At 42.5% G+C, this 21,258-nt stretch overlaps 1 protein-coding gene across 1 annotated transcript in view; it reads left to right on the top strand.

Moving 5' to 3' along the window:
- The window catches only part of GNPTG (N-acetylglucosamine-1-phosphate transferase subunit gamma), an 81,544-nt gene that overhangs the window by 58,416 nt on the left and 1,870 nt on the right, over positions 1–21,258 (top strand). The window contains exons 8-10 of the mRNA XM_063143333.1: positions 7,909–7,991; positions 14,721–14,846; positions 16,412–16,493. Coding sequence (XP_062999403.1) covers positions 7,909–7,991; positions 14,721–14,846; positions 16,412–16,493 — 291 coding nt within the window. The remainder of the gene's footprint in view (positions 1–7,908; positions 7,992–14,720; positions 14,847–16,411; positions 16,494–21,258) is intronic.

Here is a 21,258-nt window from a genome sequence, read left to right as displayed (position 1 = left end):
GCAGATTGATAACAAATGACAAAGAAAACACTGAAGTGCTCAATTCCTACTTTGGCTCAGTCTTCTCCCAAAAGTGGGTTCTATGACAGCCCTGATAAAACTAAAGTACAAGCTGAAGGGTCAGGATTGCAGTTTGAGATTGGTAAACAAATGGTCAAGGAACACCTAATTTCTTTGAATGAGTTCAAATCTCCAGGGCCCAATGAACTGCATCCTAGAATAATAAAGGAGCTGGCAGAAGAACTCAGAATCACTGTCTATTATCTTTGTGAAATCATGGAAGATGGGTGAAGTTCCAGATGACTGGAAATGAGCTACTGTTGTCCCTATCTTCAAAAAGGGCAAAAAGGAAGAACCTGGGAACTATAGACCAGTTAGTGTGACATCAATCCATGGGAAAATTTTGGAGCAGATTATAAAGAAGTCAATCTGTAAGCACCTTGAAAACAATGCAGTGATTACAAGAAGCCAGCATTGATTTATCGAGAACAAATCCTGCCAGACTTATCTGATCAACATAATCAGGCTCAATCAATCGTACCTTCTCAAACTGCAGGGAGGTAATCAGCAGTATTTGCAGATGACACAAAATTGGGTGGGATAGCTAATATCCTTCAAAGTGATCTTGATAGCCTGGAACACCGGGTTGAAAACAACAGAATAAAATTTAATAGGGATAAATGCCAAATTCTTCACCTAGACGAAAGAAACCAAATCCATAGCTACAAGATGGGAGATATTTGGCTCAGTAATACTACAAGCGAGAAGGATCTTGGAATTGTTGTAGATGACAAGCTGAATATGAGCCAAAAGTGTGATGTGGCTGCAAAAACAAATCCTTTTTTGGTCTGCACTAATAGAAGTATAGCTTCCAAATTGCATGAGGTATTGGTTCCCCTCTATTCAGCACTGGTTAGGCCTCATCTTGACATTTGCACCCAGTTGTAGGCACAACACTTCAAGAAGGATGAAGAAAAGCTAGAGGGGTTTCAGAGGAAGGCATCAAGGATGATCCGGGGTCTGGACACAAAGCCCTATGAGGAGTGACTGAAAGAAGTGGGCATGTTCAGCCAGGAGAACAGAAGACTGAGGGGAGACATGATAGCACTCTTCAAATACTTGAAAGGTTGTCAGAGGAGGGCCTGGATCCTTTCTTGATCCTCCCAGAGTGCAGGACGTGGAATAATGGACTCAAGTTACAGAAAACCCTATTCCAGCTGGACAGCAGGAAAAATCTCCTGACTGTTAGAGCAATATGAAAATGGAACCAATTACCTAGGGAGGTTGTAGGCTCTCCCACACTAGAGGCATTCAAGAGGCAGCTGGACAGCCATCTGACTGGGATGCTTTAAGGTGGATTCCTGCATTGAGCAGGGGGTTGGACTCAATGGGCTTATAGGCCCCTTCCAACTCCACTGTTCTATGATCTATGTATCTTGGGCTTCATTGACTGGGTAGCCTGTGCTCACTGTAATTCTGAAGTTTGGCCAGCAATTCTAGTTCGGTGCACAATATAACTGGCTGTGCTGTCTAGTGTCTGCCCTTGTTCCTAGTTGTTGTTTTTCTGCCTTTGAGGGATTACAGACAGTAGTGAGCTCCTTTCTGCATCTGGGGTGGGGAGGAGGCCCACCTTGAGGCATGTATCTTTGCTTATCTTTGTGGGATCTCTTGACCTTAGATCCCCAGTCATAGAAGTGGAGTTGAGGTACATGCTGGAGATCCTTCTCACCAGAGTTCCCATCACCCCATACTTTTACGAGGACTGAGTGGTAGAGCCTCATTCTGTCTCCCTTGATTTCTGAGTTTTATAGACTGCTGGTGCAGCCTGTTATTGGTGCTGGTAGTAGATCTTTGTAGATCTGTACTGTTCTTCTTTGTGGTCTCTGTGCATCACACATAGGGCTCTGCACAGAGCCTCGTTTCAGGAAGATTCTAAAGCTGAGGATTGTTTTGGCAGGAACCTTCCCCCACCGTCCTAGAAACCAAATGCACAGTTGCACCCAGTTCTGGGCTCCACAATTCAAGAAGGACGCAGACAAGCTGGAGTGTGTTTAGAGGAAGGCATCAAGGATGATCCGGGGTCTGGACACAAAGCCCTATGAGGAGTGACTGAAAGAACGGGGCATGTTTAGCCTGGAGAAGAGAAGATTGAGGGAAGACATGATAGCACTCTTCAAATACTTAAAAGGTTGTCACACAGAGGAGGACCAGGATTCTTTCTTGATCCTCCCAGAGTGCAGGACACGGAATAACGGGCTCAAGTTAAACGAAGCCAGATTCTGGCTGGACATCAGGAAAAACTTCTTGACTGTTAGAGCAGTACGACAATGGAATCAGTTACCTAGGGAGGTTGTGGGCTCTCACACACTAGAGGCATTCAAGAGGCACTTGGACAACCATCTGTCAAGGATGCTTTAGGGTGGATTCCTGCATTGAGCAGGGGGTTGGACTCGATGGCCTTGTAGGCCCCTTCCAACTCTGCTATTCTATGATTCTACTGTGCATGTCCTGTCGGGTTCCCACCTTTCTCTCAGCTCTCTTTTGACCACCGGTGATGGTTGTTCATAGGGAAGTTGCTCTTAGTGTTTCTCATATTTTAGCGAGATTGTGCTGAAGTTCCTAACTTTACTTCATCTAATGTCTTATTCGTTGTTTTCTTCTCATTTGTTTCTGCAATCTGTCATTAGATTGCTGTTGTATACCAATGAGGATTGTATACCAATGAGGATCGTATGGCCTTAAAGGCCCCCTTTCAAAAGTGCATCCATTGTGGCAGCAAGTTACCCCCTTCGGATGGATGTTCTTTATGTCTCTTTTGTTTGGGCAAATCACATGTAGTTGAGATTTCTCCACACTGCTAGTCGTTCTCCAAGCAGACCAGGAGAAATTGGTCCAACAGATTAAATGCAATGCTGTGGAAGGGGAGGCCACTGATAAGCAGAAGCCAGTGGAATGTCCAAAAATCCCACCTTCAGCCACAGTCACTATGGCATCATCTCAGTCACTACTAATGGCCCTTGAGATAAGCAGGCCTGATCCCCCTATGCTGGGTCTCTTGCTTTGTTGATGGCAAAAAACATTGCCAAAAATGCTAAAAAGTCCAAATCCTACTCAGAAATTCATCTCGAAAAGAAAAGAAAACAAAACTTCTACCTTGAAGATCATAAGAATACCTATACCCCCACCACGTCCTCTGTTGGATGATCCAGTACCAACAGAGACTCCAACTATAGAGCTATTGTCAATGACATCTGCAGGAGAGATTCAGGATTTGGCTTCTCCTTGGTGCTGACCAATGGAAACCCTTTCACCTTGATGTTGGTCCCATTCCTGCTCTGCTCAACATTGTACTTCTCCACCAGTCAGGTCCAGCCTGTCTGACCGACTTTTCCCTCGACAGCAACAGTCGAAGGGAATGGGAACAGAAGATTACAGCACCCTAATAAAAAGTGGGGATAAACCTACTTGCCACGCAGCAAATACTAGGTGCACCAACTTTTGTTCGAGAGCAAGAAAGGGTCACCAATCTCTGGGCAATACTTTCCTTCTACAGTGAACTGGGAACATCTTCTGTATATTTCCATCATTCCCTCAACTGTCAAGGGTAGTTGCAAAGATCAGAGGAGAGGAGACCAATTGCATTGTAAGGAGCTGTTGTATGGCGTACCACAAGGTGCCATCCTATCCCCAATGCTGTTTAACATCTACATGAAACCGCTGGGAGAGATCATCCGGAGGCATGGGGCGGGGTGCTATCAGTATGCTGATGACACCCAAATATATTTCTCTATGCCTTCAGTAACAGCATCAGCTAAGGATAGTGTGTCTCCTCTGAATGAATGCTTGGAGGCAGTAATGGGCTGGATGAGGAAAAACAAACTGAAGCTGAATCCAGACAAAACAGAGGTGCTTGCTGTCAAGGGCTCTGACCTAGGTTTGGAGGTGTGTCAGCCAGTTCTGGATGGGGCTACACTCCCCCTGAAAGACTGTGTTCGCAGTTTGGGGGTGCTCCTGGATCCGTCACTCCAAATGACAGCCCAGATAGATGCGACGGCCAGGAGTGCCTACTATCAGCTTCGGCTGATACGCCAGCTGCGCCCCTTCTTAGAGTCAGAAGACCTAAAGACAGTAGTGCACGCGCTGGTAACCTCAAGGCTTGACTTCTGCAATGCGCTCTACATAGGGCTACCATTGTACCTAGTTCGGAAACTTCAACTAGTTCAAAATATGGCGGCCAGGTTGGTCACTGGTACACCTAGGGATGACCACATTACACCAACATTAAAATCACTCCACTGGCTGCCAATTAGTTTCCGGGCAAAGTACAAAGTGTTAGTCATTACCTTTAAAGCCCTAAATGGTTTGGGTCCAGGTTACTTGCGGGATCGCCTTCTCCCATATAGTCCGCCCCGCACACTCAGGTCCTCTGGGGTGAACTTACTTCAGTCAGCTAAAACTAGGCTGACATCAGTTTCCCAGAGGACCTTTTCTTCTGTCGCCCCCAGATTGTGGAATGGCCTGCCGGAGGAGATTCGTAAAATTAACTCTATGTGTGATTTTAAGGCAGCTTTAAAGACTAGCCTTTTCCGGCAGGCCTATCCAGATCAATGTTAAATCATGAATTTTTAAGATGTATTGATTCCTGTTCTAATGTTGTTCCCCGCCTCGATCTAAAAGGAGAGGCGGGTAAAAAATACATTTATTATTATTATTATTATTATTATTATTATTATTATTATTATTATTTGCTCCATGGTGGCCCAGGTAAACATGGTTTACGACGCTTTCAACCTAGCTAAGGGACAGTTGTATCATCTTCTACAAGTCCCTTATTTACTCTCTCAAGACAAAGGACAGATAAGACACCCGACTTATAAACATTCAACCTCAGGATATGGAGGATTTGCTGATGCTACCGATATACTTGTTACCAACTAAAGTTCAGGAAGGGTGAAAACCAGCTGCTCAAAGCTCATATGCAGCCAAGTGGGCTGCCTTCAGAAAATTTGCTCTAGATAAAAACTTTACTCCACACAATTGCTCAGTTACGAATGTTTTTTTATTTCTGCATTATCTTTTCAATAAAGGATTCAAGCATTCTTGTATGCTGTCCATAGGGGCCCAATAGCTTTTGGTATATCTTCTCATCCATCAGTTTTTATGAGTGAAGAATTTGATTCCACCGGTAAGGTCCACTGTTCCTCAGTGGAGCCTTTCGGTAATCTTACAATTGCTAATGACAAAGTCCTTCGAACCAATGGCTACAATTGACCTTCAGTTGCTAACTTTGAAAGTAGAATTCCTAGTGGCTATCACATCAGCAAGGGAGCAAGTGAACTTTGCACGCTGCGTACTGATTCTCCATACATTGATTTTTATAAGGATAAAGTGGTACTCCTTTGCCCCCAAGATTGTATCGTTTGCCCCCAAGATTGTATCAGACTTTCATGTTAATCAGACGATTACATTACCAATCTTTTTCTGATCTCCATCAACAGATTTAGGAAGAAGGCTGCATACTCTAGATCTTTGCAGGGCTCTGGCATTTTATGAAGACAGGACTCAGGCATTCCAATTGACCCAGTGCCGCTTTGTTTGATATGGAGGTACTAAAAAGGGCCTCTCAGTGTTGTCACAGAGGCTAGCTGCCTGGATAGTACAGGCTATAATACCATCTTACCTGTTGTCGAAGTTAAACCTTCCCATTCAACTGTGGGCTTATTCGACAATGGGCATGTCAACATCTGTGGCATCTGGCAGAGGAGTTTCATTAACTGAAGTGTGCGGAGTTGCAACATGGTCTCAGCCCCTCAACATTTGTAAGACATTATAACATTGATGTTTGGGCTCGAGCAGTCTCTTCATTTGGTCAAGCAATACTCTCTGCTGTATTACAGTAAATACCTGCCCTCCTCCAGTAAGTGACAGAGCTTGTTAGTTGCCCATATGGGTGATGCACAAAGACCACAAAGAAGAAGAACAGGTTGCTTCCCTGTAACTGTGGGTCTTCAAGTGGTCATCTGTGTATTCGCACAACCCACCCACCGTCCCCGCTTCAGTGTTGATATTAATATCAATATCGATACCGTGGTGTAATTATTCTCTCGGTATCGAAGCTGTGATTGGATGTCTCGAACTGAAGTAGAGGCAGGAATCCGCCCAAGCATGCACAGTAGGATGGTGTGGAGGATTCCCGCCAAACGATCCACAGCTTTAGAATCTTCCTGAAATGAGACTCTGCACAGGTGCAGAGCCCATATGCATGAATGCACAGATGACCACTCCAAGAGCTACAGTTACAAGTAAGCAACCTGTTTTTCTCTGCTAGTTTTTTCAAGCTTAGATTTTATTTTCATGTTATATGGTTTCTTCTTTTGCTTGTAAAGTGCCCAGAGATATTTTGTTATAAATATTGAAAATAAAAGAACATTATTGCTACTCACTTATCAAACCAAGATGATGAGTACTAACAGGATAAGAGCTCAGATGGGGCCCACTGAGAAGTACGCTCTGGAGGAACCCTGAAGTTTGCAAAAGTGTAAAACATTTGTAAAACTTCACCCCCATACAGTAGCAGTGGGGAGGGTGAGAACTCTGAAAATGGGTGGTGGGTAGTTGGATTGAACATTCTGTAAGAGGGTGTGGCTGGCTGAAACCTTTAACAGAAGGATCCTGTTAAACATCCTTTTCATGGAATCATAGAATAGTAGAGTTGGAAGGGGCCTATAAGGCCACTGAGTCCAACCCCCTGCTCAATGCAGGAATCCACCCTAAAGCATACTTGACAGAGGTTGTCCAGCTGCCTCTTGAATACCTCTAGTGTGGGAGAGCCCACAACCTCCCTAGGTTCCATTGTTGTACTGCTCTAACAGTCAGGAAGTTTTTCCTGATGTCCAGCCGGCTGGTAGAGAAGTACAATGTTGTTAGATAGATGAATTTTATTACTGTCATTGATCAGCACCTTTGTTGTTACATTTCCATCACATACCATTGCACCTTGGGGCTGTAGGAGAGGAGGTGGAAGGCATTCATCAATGTTTTTACATTCTTATTCTTATTAGAGAACCTCGTGTGGCGCAGAGTGGTAAAGCAGCAGTTTCTGCAGCTGAAACTCTCCCCACGGCCTGAGTTCGATCCCAGCAGAAGTTTGTTTCAGGCAGCCGGCTCGGGTCAACTCAGCCTTCCATCCTCCTGAGGTCGGTAAAATGAGTACCCAGTTAGTTGGGGGAAAGGTAATAACGGCCAGGGAAGGCAATGGCAAACCACCCCACTATAAGGCCTGCCAAGAAAACGTCAGCAAATGCTGGCGTTACTCCAAGAGCTGAGTAACTCCAACTGAGTAACTGAGTAACAGCTTTTGACGTTACTCCAAAAGCTGAGTCATTACTCCAAGAATCAGTAATGACTCAGTGCTTGCATGAGAGGTTCCTTTCCTATTCTTATTAGTGTGTTTTATTGTTGTACAACTGCTTTGGAAGTGCTTCTGCCCTGAAAGGCAGCCAAGTAATATTTTAAATAAAAAAAACCCATCAATTGATCTGGGCTGTCTGTTGACTCCAGTAGAAGTGCTTTATCTTATGTCACTTCTTCTACAGATATGCTATGCTGCTGTTGAAGGCTGGACTGGCATTTGCATGGGCGTAGGATTCCTCTGAAGTTCTACTCTTTCCCTGTCACACTTCCGGCCCCAACCCACTTCTGCTCCTTGGGCCCCACCAGTGTCCAGCTATGTTTGTGCAAGGTTCTCAGCACTGTCAGCATAAGTGGACTTGGTAGCAGAAGGCATAAATTGAGGATAGGCTTCCACTGTATGGCTGCAGTCCTCTGCCCATTAGTGACCTTAACTTTTGAGTAAGGCAGCTGTAGTAACAAATAGAATTCAAGGTTGGGGATGCCTTGTCTTTGCAGTGTACCCAGCTTTGCCTGATGCCCTCCAGAGAAAGTGGGATGAAGTGGAGCAGTTGCTGTATGATGAGTTAATCACGAATCAGGTTTGTTTGTTTTACTTGTAACATATCTATCTGCCATAAAGAAGGATTATATGGGATTCCTGTCCAGGCACACTCCAGATCTCCTTAGCTTTAGCATCAAGACTATGCCCTACTAACTCCCTCAATTAATGTGTTCTAGTTACACAGAAAAAAGGCCTAGTACTGTTATGATTATAACACTTCATGAACAGATTGTTTTGCCTTGCAACTTACAGCATAATGGTTCAAAATTGCTAACATTTTTCAGTCCAAAATTGTATTTTAAACATTGGATTTATAATATTGTTAAAAAGTTACAGTAAGGCACTCAAAAGTGCCTCAGTTTTAAAGGAAATTTGAATTTAATAGTATTTAAATAGATACTTCTAATCTCTTAAAACAGAATCATTATTATTATTATTATTATTATTTATTTATTTATATAGCACCATCAATGTACATGGTGCTGCTCATGATCAGATTGATCAGATTGAGTACAACTCTGGATTTTTTACTGGTGCTTTTTTGTTTCATTTACATTTTGGAGGGAAAATTAAATGAAGTATATGCAATATTTTTTTCTTATCAGGTCTAAATTTAATTTACTGTTTTTGAGGAATATAAAATACACTATGTGTAAATCACAGAACTGCACAGTTTGGTATACTTTTAAAAGTATAATTGCCTTAGTTATTTATTTTATTTTAAATTACAAATATACCCAGACATGGAACAGCAAGCTAATATGCATAAAGGTACCAGAGCATATCTTAGCTGTTGTCACTTGGGAAAATAGGGAAGGAATTAAAAGTTGCAAATAGAAGTTATTAACATTGAGGAAGAAACCATGACTCAGCTTTGCATGCAGAAGGTCCCAGTTTTGATCTCCAGCATCTCCAGGTTGGGCTGGGAAATACTCCTGCCTGAATCCTTGGAGAGCCACTGCCAGCCAGTGTCGATAGTACTGGGCCTTGTAGGTCCCTTCCAACTCTGCTATTCTATGATTCTATGACTCAGTATAAGTCAGCTTCCTGTGTTCCCATATTAATAAAGCGAAGAGTATTTTGTGACTTAGAAGTATCCAGTAACAGAAGAAAAAATGCAAAAACCTGTGAGTTCTCTTTACCAGAGGCAACGGTGGGATTAGTATGCACTCTACAAGCAATTAACCTATTTTCAAATTACTGGGGGGACAGGATGCTAACAGATCACAGTACCAGCCGATGTGCATATTGAGGTAAATGTGGATATTTAGCTAAAATTTCATAATATTGAATTCCTTAGTGATGCATCATCCAGTACAGGCCAAACTAGATGTGATTAATACTCTATCTTTAGCCCTCTTATGGCTGTTTTAAAAAAAACATAACTAGGTGGCAGGAGTTGTTTAGGACCACAGCACAAGGGGAGGGGTGCTTCAGCCCCTTGCCTCCACTGTTGTCCTAATCAAAACCTCCCTACTCCCATCGTTTTTAGTTTGGTCCTAAGTGTCATCATCAGTGAGAGAAAAATGTGCCTTCTCATACTCAATTTCACACCCCTGCATGAAAGCCAGTTTGTGGTGCTGATCAGCTTATAAAACTTCTAAATGCGCTTATGGGCCAAAACATAGTTGAGGACCTAAGCCACATATTGATCATCAATAGTCAGACTGTCTGAATTGGGCCAGAGAGTAAAACAAAACAGTTTCTAAGCAGACATAATTCTGTAGTACAAAAGGCAGATGGGCTATATAGCCAGATGTTTTGCATCATGTTCCCTCATTATATAAAGGCTCTATTTCAGTTGCAAACTGTCAGAGTAGTGTACCATAGACATTTTGTTTTCCAGCAGTTGACCTTCCCAGTTTTCTTTTAGGAGATCTCACTCTTCTGCCATACAATAGCTCAAAAGGTGAGAATTCTGTTGATTCCTGGGGAACCCTCTATAAGCAAAGAGTAGGTGTTGCAATTTGTCATCCCGGTCATTAGGATGTGTATTTACATAAACTTTAATTATTCCCTTAAGGGTGGTGTTAAATCTCTGAATTAACCCATTACACAAGAGGTGTAAGCAATAATTTTAAGTATTTTACTCCACAACACTTCTACAGACATTCCATTATCTCATAGAGGAAATTTGTTCCACAATCTGTCAAAATTTCTGAGGGGAATTGTGTTCTACAAAAAATTCCCAGCAAAGCCTCCACTAGAGATTGGGCATCTAGCTATTGCCACAGCTGCTTGGTACCTTGTGGCAAAATCTACAATCGCAAAGGCAAGTCCTGTCTCTAGAATTCTTTGAGAGTGTCAACAAACATGTAGACAGGTGATCCAGTGGACATTGTTTAGTTGGACTTCCAAAAGGCTTTTGCTAAAGTCCCTCACCAAAGACTCCTGACAAACTTAGCAGTCGTAGAATAAGAGGAGATGTCCTCTTATGGATCAGTAACTGGTTAAAGAACAGAAAACAAAGAGTAGGAATAAAAGAGTCAGTTCTCCCAATGGAGGGAAGTAAATAGTGAGGTCCCACAGGGATCAGTATTGGGACCAATTCTTTTCAACTTGTTCATAAATGATCTGGAATTAGGGGTGAGCAGTGAAGTGACCAAGTTTGCTGATGACACCAAATTATTTAAGGTTGTTAAGACACAAAGGAATCTCTCCAAGCTGGGAGAATGGGCATCCATATGGCAGATGTGGTTCAATGTAAGCAAGTGTAAGGTGATGCACGTTGGGGCAAAAAAATCCAACTTCAAGTATAGCAGAAGCTGACCATGAAGTATCCAGCAACTCCGCAAGTAGGATTACACTGGATCAGTTCCAGTTGGTGAGTACTGAGTACGTGGACGAGCTGCTTGGACGAGTGAGAAAAACGATTTGCCCTCTCGATCCCTGTCCTTGGTTGGTCGCCCAGGGAGGAGATGCAGTTAGATCACAATTAAAACATATTATTAATGCATTTCTCAGGGAGGGGAGTTTTCCATCATGCTTAAAAGAAGCAATGGTACAGCCACTTCTAAAAAAAGCCCTCCTGGACCCCCTGGATCTTAATAACTATAGACCAATATCAAATCTACCATTTTTGGGTAAGGTGATCGAGAGGGCAGTTACTCATCAACTCCAAGCAGTGTTGGATGACACACATTTTCTAGACCCATTTCAAACTGGCTTCAGAGCGGGATACAGAGTTGAGACTGCTATGGTCACCTTAGCGGATGATCTACGCCTAAGTATTGACAGGGGAAGTGTGTCCCTGCTGGTGCTTTTGGACCTCTCAGCAGCTTTCAATACCATCGACCTTGGTATCCTTCTGGAACGCCTGAGGGGATTGGGAATTGGGGGCACTGTGCTCCAGCGGTTCCAGTCCTACCTCTCGGGCAGGTTCCAGATGGTGATGCTGGGGACAGCTGCTCTTCAAAAAGGAGCTGCTGTGTGGCGTACCACAAGGTGCTATCCTTTCCCCAATACTATTTAATATTTACATGAAACGGATGGGAGAGATCATCCGGAGGCATGGGGTGGGGTGCTATCAGTATGCTGATGATACCCAAATATATTTCTCTATGCCTTCGACAACAGCGTCAGCTAAGGATAGTGTGTCTCCTCTGAACGAATGCTTGGAAGCGGTAATGGGCTGGATGAGGAAAAACAAACTGAAGCTGAATCCAAACAAGGCGGAGGTGCTTGCTGTCAAAGGCCACAACCTGGGTTTGGAGGTGTGTCAACCGGTTCTGGATGGGGCTACACTCCCCTTGAAAAACTGTGTTTGCAGCTTGGGGGTGCTTCTGGATCCGTCGCTCCAAATGACAGCCCAGATAGATGCGACGGACAGGAGTGCCTACTATCAGCATCGGCTGATAACGCCAGCTGCGCCCCTTCCTAGAGTTGGAAGACCTAAAGACAGTAGTGCACGCGCTGGTAACTTTGAGGCTCAACTTCTGCAATGCACTCTACATGGGGCTACCTCTGTGCCTACTCCGGAAACTTCAATTAGTTCAAAATATGGCAGCCAGGCTGGTCACTGGTACACCTAGAGGTGACCACATTACACCAGTTTTAAAATTTCTTCACTGGCTGCCCATTAGTTTCTGGGTGAAGTACAAAGTGTTGGTTATTACCAAGCTACCTGAGGGATCGCCTTCTCCCGTACAATCCACTCAGGTCCTCTGGGAAGAACCTACTTCAGCTAGTACAAACTAGATTAACAACTGTTACCCAGAGGACCTTCTCTTCTGCTGCTCCCAGACTGTGGAATGGCCTGCCGGAGGAAATTCGTCAACTTGATAGTCTTTTAGAATTTAAAAAAGCAATAAAGACTGATCTATTCCAGCAGGCCTATCCAGTGAAATTTTAGAATGTTTTAAAAATGTTTAATGTTTTAAATATGTTTTAATCATGTATGGTATGTTTTTAATCAAGTTTTTAATGTGTTTTTATATCATGTTTTTATACTGTTTGTTTTATACTTTGAATGGTTTTAGTTTTTGTGAACCGCCCAGAAAGCTTCAGCTGTTGTGCAGTATAAAAATGCAATAAATAATAATAGCTAGATGGGATCTGAGCTGGCAGTGACCAAACAAGAAAGAGGGGTTGTGGTGGACAGCTCGATGAAAATGTCATCCTAGTGTGTGGCCACTGTAAAGAAGGCAAACTCCACATTATAAGAAAAGGAATTGCAAATAAAACTACCAGTATCATATTGCCTTTACACAAATCTATAGTGTGACCAACTTAGAATACTGTGTCTGGTCACCACACCTAAAAAAGGGTATTATAGAGCTGGAATAAATGCAGAAAAGGGCAACTAAAATGATTAAGGGGCTGGAGCATCTCCTGTATGAGGGAAAGTTACAACAACTGGGATTGTTTAGCTTGGAAAAAAGGAGAAAAGGGGAAACATGATAGAGTTGTACAAAATTATGTATGGTATAGGGTTTGTGGATAGGGTTTTCTCCCTCTCTCAAAATACTAGAACTTGGGGTTATTGGTGGGAGATTCAGGACAAATAAAAGGAAGTACTTCTTCACACAGCACATAGTTAAATTATGGAATTCACTACCACAGGATTAGTGATGGCCAACAATTTGGATGGCTTTAATAGGAGGTTGGATAAATTCCTGGAGAAGGGTATCAACGGCTATTAGCTACCTCCAGTATCTGAGGCAGTAAGCCTGTGTGCACCAGTTGCTGGGGAACATGGGTGGGATAGTGCTGTTGCTCTGAGGGTCATGCTTTGTTGGTCCCTGGTCGACAGCTGGTTGGCCACTGTGTGAACAGAGTGCTGGACTAGATGGACCCTCAGTCTGATCCAGCGTGGCATTTATGTTCTTACCAGTAGTGGGTTGGTGTATAAATGAAGAACTGAAGACAAGACCTTGTGATAAGAAGAATCATTAGGAGGGTTTTTAAACTCCTTTTTCTCTGTGTTTTCTCTCTTCCCCCTTTCTTTTCAGTTCCGAACTTGGGCCCAAACCTTCCCAGTTTTCAATCAATTCGTCAGCCATTTCAGCAGCTTGGGTTATATTGTTGGGATCTTTTATCCTTAACCCTTTCGCTTTATTTCTCTGGATAACCTCAAAAACTGATCCAGAGCCATTAAATCTAGAATCTCTTCTCATGGATCAACCTTGACTTTCTCTACCCATTTTAGTAGCAGTTTCCACCATAGATTTATGAGGTTGTGGAATTCACATTCTGTGTTGTGCCTCCTAAAATCTGTGTTATTCCTCCTGAAGTCTACATTGCTCCTCTTACAGCTTTTCCTTGTTCTGCTTGGGCTTTGGGCTTTGAGTTCCTCTTGGATTTTTCTTTGTGTCTGTTGTTGTTCTGCTTGGAGCTCACATTCTTTTACTCAGGGCTTAGCAGGAGTGATGGGCCTCCCTACACCAGTTGCTGCATGTGTAGTCAGCATTACTTTAAGCTATTCCTTGGTTTTATCTTCCCACTGCAAATTGTCTATTTGCATGGCTCAGTTAGAGCAGTTTTACTCATAGACAAATCCTGGCTCATCTTGGTAGCCTATCTGTTCCCTAATCCACAAACCCGAAAATAAAATACAGTGTCTTGTCAACTCCATTGGTAAAACCAATATATTTGTCAAAATCCAACCACTGCTACCATATGTCTAGGTTCCTTATATAACCTGGACCTCTTTTTCCTCCTTAAGACTCCCACCTTCTTTCCTTTGCCTTCCCCTTCCCAATAACATGGGGTTTAGGTTGTTTACTAGAATATTAAAACAACCAAATTACAAGTAAAGGGATTTAGTCAATAGAGCTGACTGATACAAAGGCATTAAAAGAAAATAAAAATTGCAAAAAAATGCACATTCTTTTACCGTAGCTGCATTTAGGCTTTTCTCTCCTTTATTTTTATACCATGTTTTCCCCAAAACAGAAAGCACTACTTGAACCTTGTAGAAATGAAACTTAACTGGGAAATGAAACTCTTCCTCGCTGCCAACAGAATAACCCCAGGCCTCTAAGGCCTGACCTACTTTGCTTCTGTAGGCCTCAAACCTTCACACAAATGAAAATGTTGTAATAGTAATAGTAGCATGTAAGCAAGTTAATTTGTTTGTTGTCTAGAAAAGAAAAGAAATGGATTTCAAAACTTGATTTAAAATCAGTGTTTTATCTGGATCACTTAAGTCAGTCTAGCCAATCCTGTAAAACTGGCTATCACTTGTTAGTCTGAGCTCACAGATGTGAAGAGAAATAATAGCTGCAAGGCAAGAATAAGGATTTTTTATTATTATTATTATTTTCAGGGATACAAGAAAAGGTTGAGAGAGATATTTGAAGAAGTTAATTTTTTAAAATCAACAACAGAGGTAAAAGTGAAGAAAATAAAACCTCAGCATCTGGAATTTGACTCACTGGAAAAGTGCAATAAGGTACAGAAATTGGTGTTAGAGCTGTTTTGGAGGTAACATGTTGGCATTGTTGGCCTGTGTTTTGCTTCCTCTGATGATTCAATTGATAGTCTCTTAACAAATAAATAGATGTTGGGCAAGGTGGAGGATGTTCTTAGAGGTTTCCAAATGAATTGGCACCTGGCTTCTGTGACTGTTGCCTAGGAGCTGAAAGTGCTGTGAGTAATGATTCTTTGTGAAGATTGGGAACCAATGATTCATTAGTTGGACTTCTTGTATCAAGCCTGCAAGTTAGTTTGTTGCTTTTTATGATTTATGAGCCACCTTTTAGGGGAACCCCCCTCTCCAAGGTGGTGTGCAAAATTAAAATCATAAAAGTGTTAAGAATAAAATATCAAAATTTAGCAGTTAAAACCAGCAATCACTTATTCACAACAGCACCTAATAAACTAGCTCAAGGAGAAAAGTTAAGTTGTTAAGGGCCCACTTCAAGGCATGTAATGATTGGCCCTGGTGGACCTCAGTTGGAACACAGTTCTTCCTGAGAAGATGATCCTGGAACTCATGCCTGCCAACCTAATTGTTCTTTCAAGCAGAGACACAAGCAGAGCCTCCAGTGCTGGCCGAATACAGGTAAAGCTGGTTCTTCAAATAACTGAGACCAAAACAATTTAGTGCTTTAAAGGCCAAAACCAGCACTTGGCTGAATTAAAGCAAATTAAAACTTCTAGACAAAATCATTATTTTGATATAAAGGGAATAAACTCTTCTAAGGCTTCTCAACTTTGGCATTTGTATCTTTTGAACTTTGCAAAATCATTGCATGTGTGAGACAGCGCAATGAAAATGTCAATCCAGTGTGCAGCTGGTGTAAAGAAGGCAAACTCCATGTTAGGCAGAGGAATTGAAAATAAAACTGCCCTTATACAGTTCTATGGTGTGACCACACTGAGGATACTTGTACAGTTCTAGTCACCACACCTAAAAAAAAAAAATGTTGTAGAGCTGAAAAAAGTGTAGAAAGGGGCAACAAAAATGATCAAGGGGGTGGAACATCTCCCCTATGAAGGAAGGTTTCAACAGGTGAAATTGTTTACCTTAGAAAAATGAAGACTAAAGAGAGTGTACAAAATTATGCATGGTGTGGAGAATGTGGATAGGAAGACATTTTTCTCCCTCTCTCAAAATACTAGAGCCCAGTGGGGTCATCCCATGAAGCTAATTGATGGGAGATTCAGGACAGATAAAAAGAAGGACTTCTTCACACAGCACATTGTCAATCTATTACATTTGCTACCCATGATGTAGTGATGGCCACAAATTTGAATGGCTTTAAAAGGAGGGTGGAGAAAGCTATCACTGGCTACTAGTCTTGATGGCTATGTGCTATCTCAAATATCAGAGGCAGTAAGCCAATATACACCAGTAGCTGGGGAACATGGGTAGGAGGCAGCAGACATGTTCTGTTGCCGCATGTCCAGTTTGTCAGCAGCTAGTTGGCCACTGTGTGAACAGAATGTTAGACTAGGTGGCTCATCTTATGTTCTTATGGAAAATCAATCATTCTTAATTTTCTTCTTTTCTAGGAGTACAAGCAGCTTTCTAAAGAGGTGCAGAAACTTACAGACTTATTAACTCAGCATGGAGTTGCATATGAAACAATCCTGAGTACGTTTTGTTTTGAAAAGTTATTTTCTTCTTCTTACAATATTAAGGCACCATTGGCCAGACTTAATACTTTTAGGAATGGGCATAGTTGGTGCACTAACCTCAGCTGTTCATGCCTAGTTACTGCTGAAATTTGGCTATCCAGCTTCAGGAATAGATACAACCACAAGTCTAGGACACTCCCAACTCAGGGAGACTATTAAGCATCAGGGTGGAGATGGGATAGTACAGTAACATAATCCCTTTTCAGTACTAGACACCCATTTTCAGATACAGACACTCAACTAAAAGACATCTGACAAGGAAATATCTTAACAGAACACTGCAAACCCATCTTCACAAAGATGGGGTTGCAGTGGTACAGAAAGCCCTGGAGGGCAGACAAGCTCTCCCGTGTGTCATATCTGTGATACAAGCCAGCCCTTGATGGCTTCTGTTTTTTCATTCATTGGCTTTGGCATTCAACTGCAGCACCCTCAAGCCTTCCCCTGCTTGACTGTCAGACATCCCTTTGTCCTCAATCAAAAAATGTCTGTGCCTTGATAATTTCCATCCTTTCACCTTCTCTCAAAACATCCTTATACCACACGATCCAAACAAGACACACATTGCCTGAAAAAAACCCAAAAGCTTTACCAAAGCACACAAGTTTAAATAAGCCGGCCTTCAATCACATTGAGACATAATGACAACTAGGGAATGTATTTCCCTAGAGCAGCCTTTCCCAACCTGGGCCTTCCAAATGTTTGGACTTCTAACTCGCATCAGCCCAGCCAGAAAAGTTGGGAATTGTAGTCCAAAACTTGTGGAAGGCACCAGGTTAAGAAGGCTGCCCTAGAGCTAAGAAAAAGCTTTTGTGTTAGCAGAGTGGGATATCTCTCAAATCATATTAGGCTGCAGGTAAGGGACTTGCCCTTATTCTTAGTGGCAATTACATCACCTAGAAGGGCAAGTGAGTTGACTGCACTTTACATTGATGAGCCCTACTTAGTCTTGCACAGGGACAGACTTGTCCTCTAACCAGACATACGCTTTTTGACAAAGGTTATTTCTGATTTTCATGTCAACCAAGACATTATCTTGCCTGTCTTTTTCCCATCAGCATCTTTACCCTTGGAATCTCCTTTGCAGACATTGGATGTTTAGTGCGCTATTGAATTTTACAAATCTCTCACAGAACCTTTCAAACAATCACAGTACTTCTTTGTGAGTTATGGTGAGAATAAGGGTTTCCCAGTATCAACACAGAGGGTGTTGTCATGGGTTGTACAGACCTATTCAATTGCCATATAAACTCACAAAAGTCCCTCTTCAGTTAAAGCATGCTCAACAAGGGCAATGGTGACATCTTTGGCCTTTGAGAGAGGGGTATCTATACCTGAACTCTGTCGAGCGGTGATGTGGTCAAGACCATCAACATTCAATTTGACACTACACCGGTGGAACTATTAGAGTTAAGCAACCGCTTTCAGCTACTGGAGGCTGAGACTGAAGGACAGTTTGCAGAGAAAGAAGTACAGGAGACACCATGCAACAGTGAACAAGAGGCAGAAGATAGGTCAACCAAGAAGAAGAGAAGAGTAGTCATTGTGGGAGACTCCCTGCTGTGTGGGATTGAAACCCAAGTATGTCGTGAAGACCCATGGACTCGCCAGGTGTACTGTCTCCCTGGAGCACAGATTAGAGATGTGACTGAAGGGTTACTGAAGCTCATAAAGCCCACAGACACATACCCCTTTCTTCTCATCCATGTGGAAACAAATGATGTTGCCAAGCGGAGCTACGAAGAAATCATTTCAGACTTTGAAGCTCTGGGAAGGAAACTGAAGAACTTTGGGGCCCAGGTAGTTTTCAATCCATCCTTCCGGTTCTTGGAAGAGGATTAGAAAGGGAAAGAAAAATACTCCGGATGAACGACTGGCTACGAAGATGGTGCCGACGTGAGAGTTTTGGATTCTGGGACCACTGGCTACGCTACTTGGAAGATGGACTGCTGGCAAGAGATGAGTTGCACCTCACAAGGGCTGGAAAGAATGCGTTCGGCCACAGCATGAAGAACTTTATCAAGACGGCTTTAAACTGAATCTTAAAGGGGCGGAAGATGTAAACTTCGAGGCAACAATGGATGAAGGCCCATGCACCACAGTACAGAGAACAGCACCAATAGTGCCCCAAAATAGTGTCCGCAAGAGTGTAGGAACAAAGCCACACTATAAAACACATGGTCTTTGATGTCTATATACTAATGCCCAGAGTATGGGAAACAAACAGAACAAACTTGAACTTTTATTACATGAAGGCAAATATGACCTGATAGGTATAACTGCGATTTGGTGGGATGACTCCCATGACTGGAATATAGCAATTGAAGAATATAACTTGTTCAAAAAGAACAAAAGAAATAAAAAGGGAGGCGGAGTTGCACTATATGTTAAAAATACCTATCCCTGCCCAGAAATACAGGCGGAATGGACTGGGAGCCCCATTGAGAGCATCTGGATTCAAATAAATGGGGCAAGGAATAAAAAGAACATGATAATTGGAGTCTACTACCGACCACCCAATTAAGGAGAAGACGAGGACAAAACTTTTGAGAAACAAATTGCCAGTGTTTCAAGGAAGTGTGATTTAGTAGTGATGGGGGACATCAATTACCCTGATATCTGTTGGGAGACAAATACTGCCAAAATACCTTCCAAGAAATTCCTGACATGTGTGGGTGATAACTTTCTCCTACAGAAAGTGGGGAAAAGGAACTAGAGGATCGACAATCCTTGACTTGATATTGACCAATAGGGGTGACTAAGTGGATAAAGTGGCAGTTACGGGAACTCTGGGGGAAAGCGAACACATCATACTTGAATTCTTGATTATAAAGGAGACAAAAGCCGAGCGTAACCATACACGTACTCTGGATTTTAGGAAAGGTGCTTTTAATAAACTCAGAACTATAATAAGTACGGTCCTGTGGCAAGTGAGCCTAATGAGAAAAGGAGTGCAGGATGGGTGGGAGTATTTCAAAAAGGAAATTTTAAAGGCACAGTTACAAACAATTCCAACCAGGAGAAAAGATAGAAGACAACAGAGGAAACCAATGTGGCTCCACAAAAAGCTTATTGATGACCTGAAAACAAAAAAGGATAAATATAGGAAGTGGAAGGAAGGCCAGGCTACAAAAGAAGAGTACAGACATGTGGCTCAGAAGTGCCGAAATGGCGTCAGGAAGGCTAAAGCTGTGAATGAGCTGAGATTAGCGAGGGATGCTAAAAGCAATAAAAAGGCTTTCTTCAGATACGTGAGTAGTAAAAGACAGAGGAAAGAAATGGTGGTTCAACTGCTTAATGAGGATGGCAAATTGATAACAGATGACAAAGAAAAGGCTGAAGTGCTCAATTCCTACTTTGCCTCGGTCTTCTCCCAAAGGCGGGTCTATGACCCCCCTGGAAAAAGTGAAGCAGAAGTTGAGGGGGCAGGATTGCAGTTTGAGATTGATAAACAAATGGTCAAAGAACACCTAATTTCCTTGAATGAGTTCAAATCTCCAGGGCCCGATGAACTGCATCCTAGAGTAATGAAGGAGCTAGCAGAAGAACTCTCAGAACCTTTGTCTATTATCTTTGCAAAATCATGGATGATGGGTGAGGTGCCGGACAACTGGAAGAGGGCTAACGTTGTCCCTATCTTCAAAAAGGGCAAAAAGGAGGAACCTGGAAACTACAGACCAGTCAGTCTGACATCCATCCCTGGGAAAATTCTGGAGCAGATTATAAAGAAGTCAATCTGTAAACACCTTGAAATCAATGCAGTGATTACTAGAAGCCAACATGGATTTGTCAGGAACAAATCCTGTCAGACTAATTTGATTTTTTGATAGGATAACCTCCCTTGTGGACTGTGGGAATGCTGTGGACGTCATATATCTTGACTTCAGCAAAGCTTTTGACAAAGTACCACATGACATTCTGATTTACAAACGAGCTAAAAGTGGGCTAGATGGAACAACTATTACGTGGATTCACAGTTGGCTACAGAATCGGACTCAAAGAGTACTTATCAATGGAACCTTCTCAAACTGGGGAGAGGCAACGAGTGGGGTGCCGCAGGGCTCAGTCCTGGGCCCAGTGCTCTTCAACATTTTTATTAATGATTTGGACGAGGAGGTGCAGGGAACGCTGATCAAATTTGCAGATGACACAAAATTGGGTGGGATAGCTAATACCCTGGAAGACAGAAACAAACTTCAAAGTGATCTTGATAGGCTGGAGTGCTGGGCTGAAAATAACAGGATGAAATTTAATAGGGATAAATGCCAAGTTCTACATTTAGGGAATAGAAACCAAATGCACAGTTACAAGAAGGGGGACACTTGGCTCAGCAATACTACAAACGAGAAAGATCTTGGAATTTTTGTAGATCGCAAGCTGAATATGAGCCAACAGTGCGATATGGCTGCAAGAAAGGCAAATGCTATTTTGGGCTGCATTAATAGAAGTATAGCTTCCAAATCACGTGAGGTACTGGTTCCTCTCTATTCAGCCCTGGTTAGGTCCCATCTAGAGTATTGTGTCCAGTTCTGGGCTCCACAATTCAAGAAGGATGCAGACAACCTGGAGCGTGTTCAGAGGAGGGCAACCAGGATGATCAGAGGTCTAGAAACAAAGCCCTATGAAGAGAGACTGAAAGAACTGGGCATGTTTAGCCTGGAGAAGAGAAGATTGAGGGCAGACATGATAGCAGTCTTCAAATACTTAAAAGGTTGTCACAC

This window comes from Elgaria multicarinata, chromosome 17 (assembly GCF_023053635.1).
Source record: "Elgaria multicarinata webbii isolate HBS135686 ecotype San Diego chromosome 17, rElgMul1.1.pri, whole genome shotgun sequence".
In the NCBI taxonomy this organism is placed as follows: Eukaryota; Metazoa; Chordata; class Lepidosauria; order Squamata; family Anguidae; genus Elgaria; species Elgaria multicarinata.
Note: the sequence above shows the minus strand (reverse complement) of the source record. Positions and strands in the feature narration are given on the sequence as shown.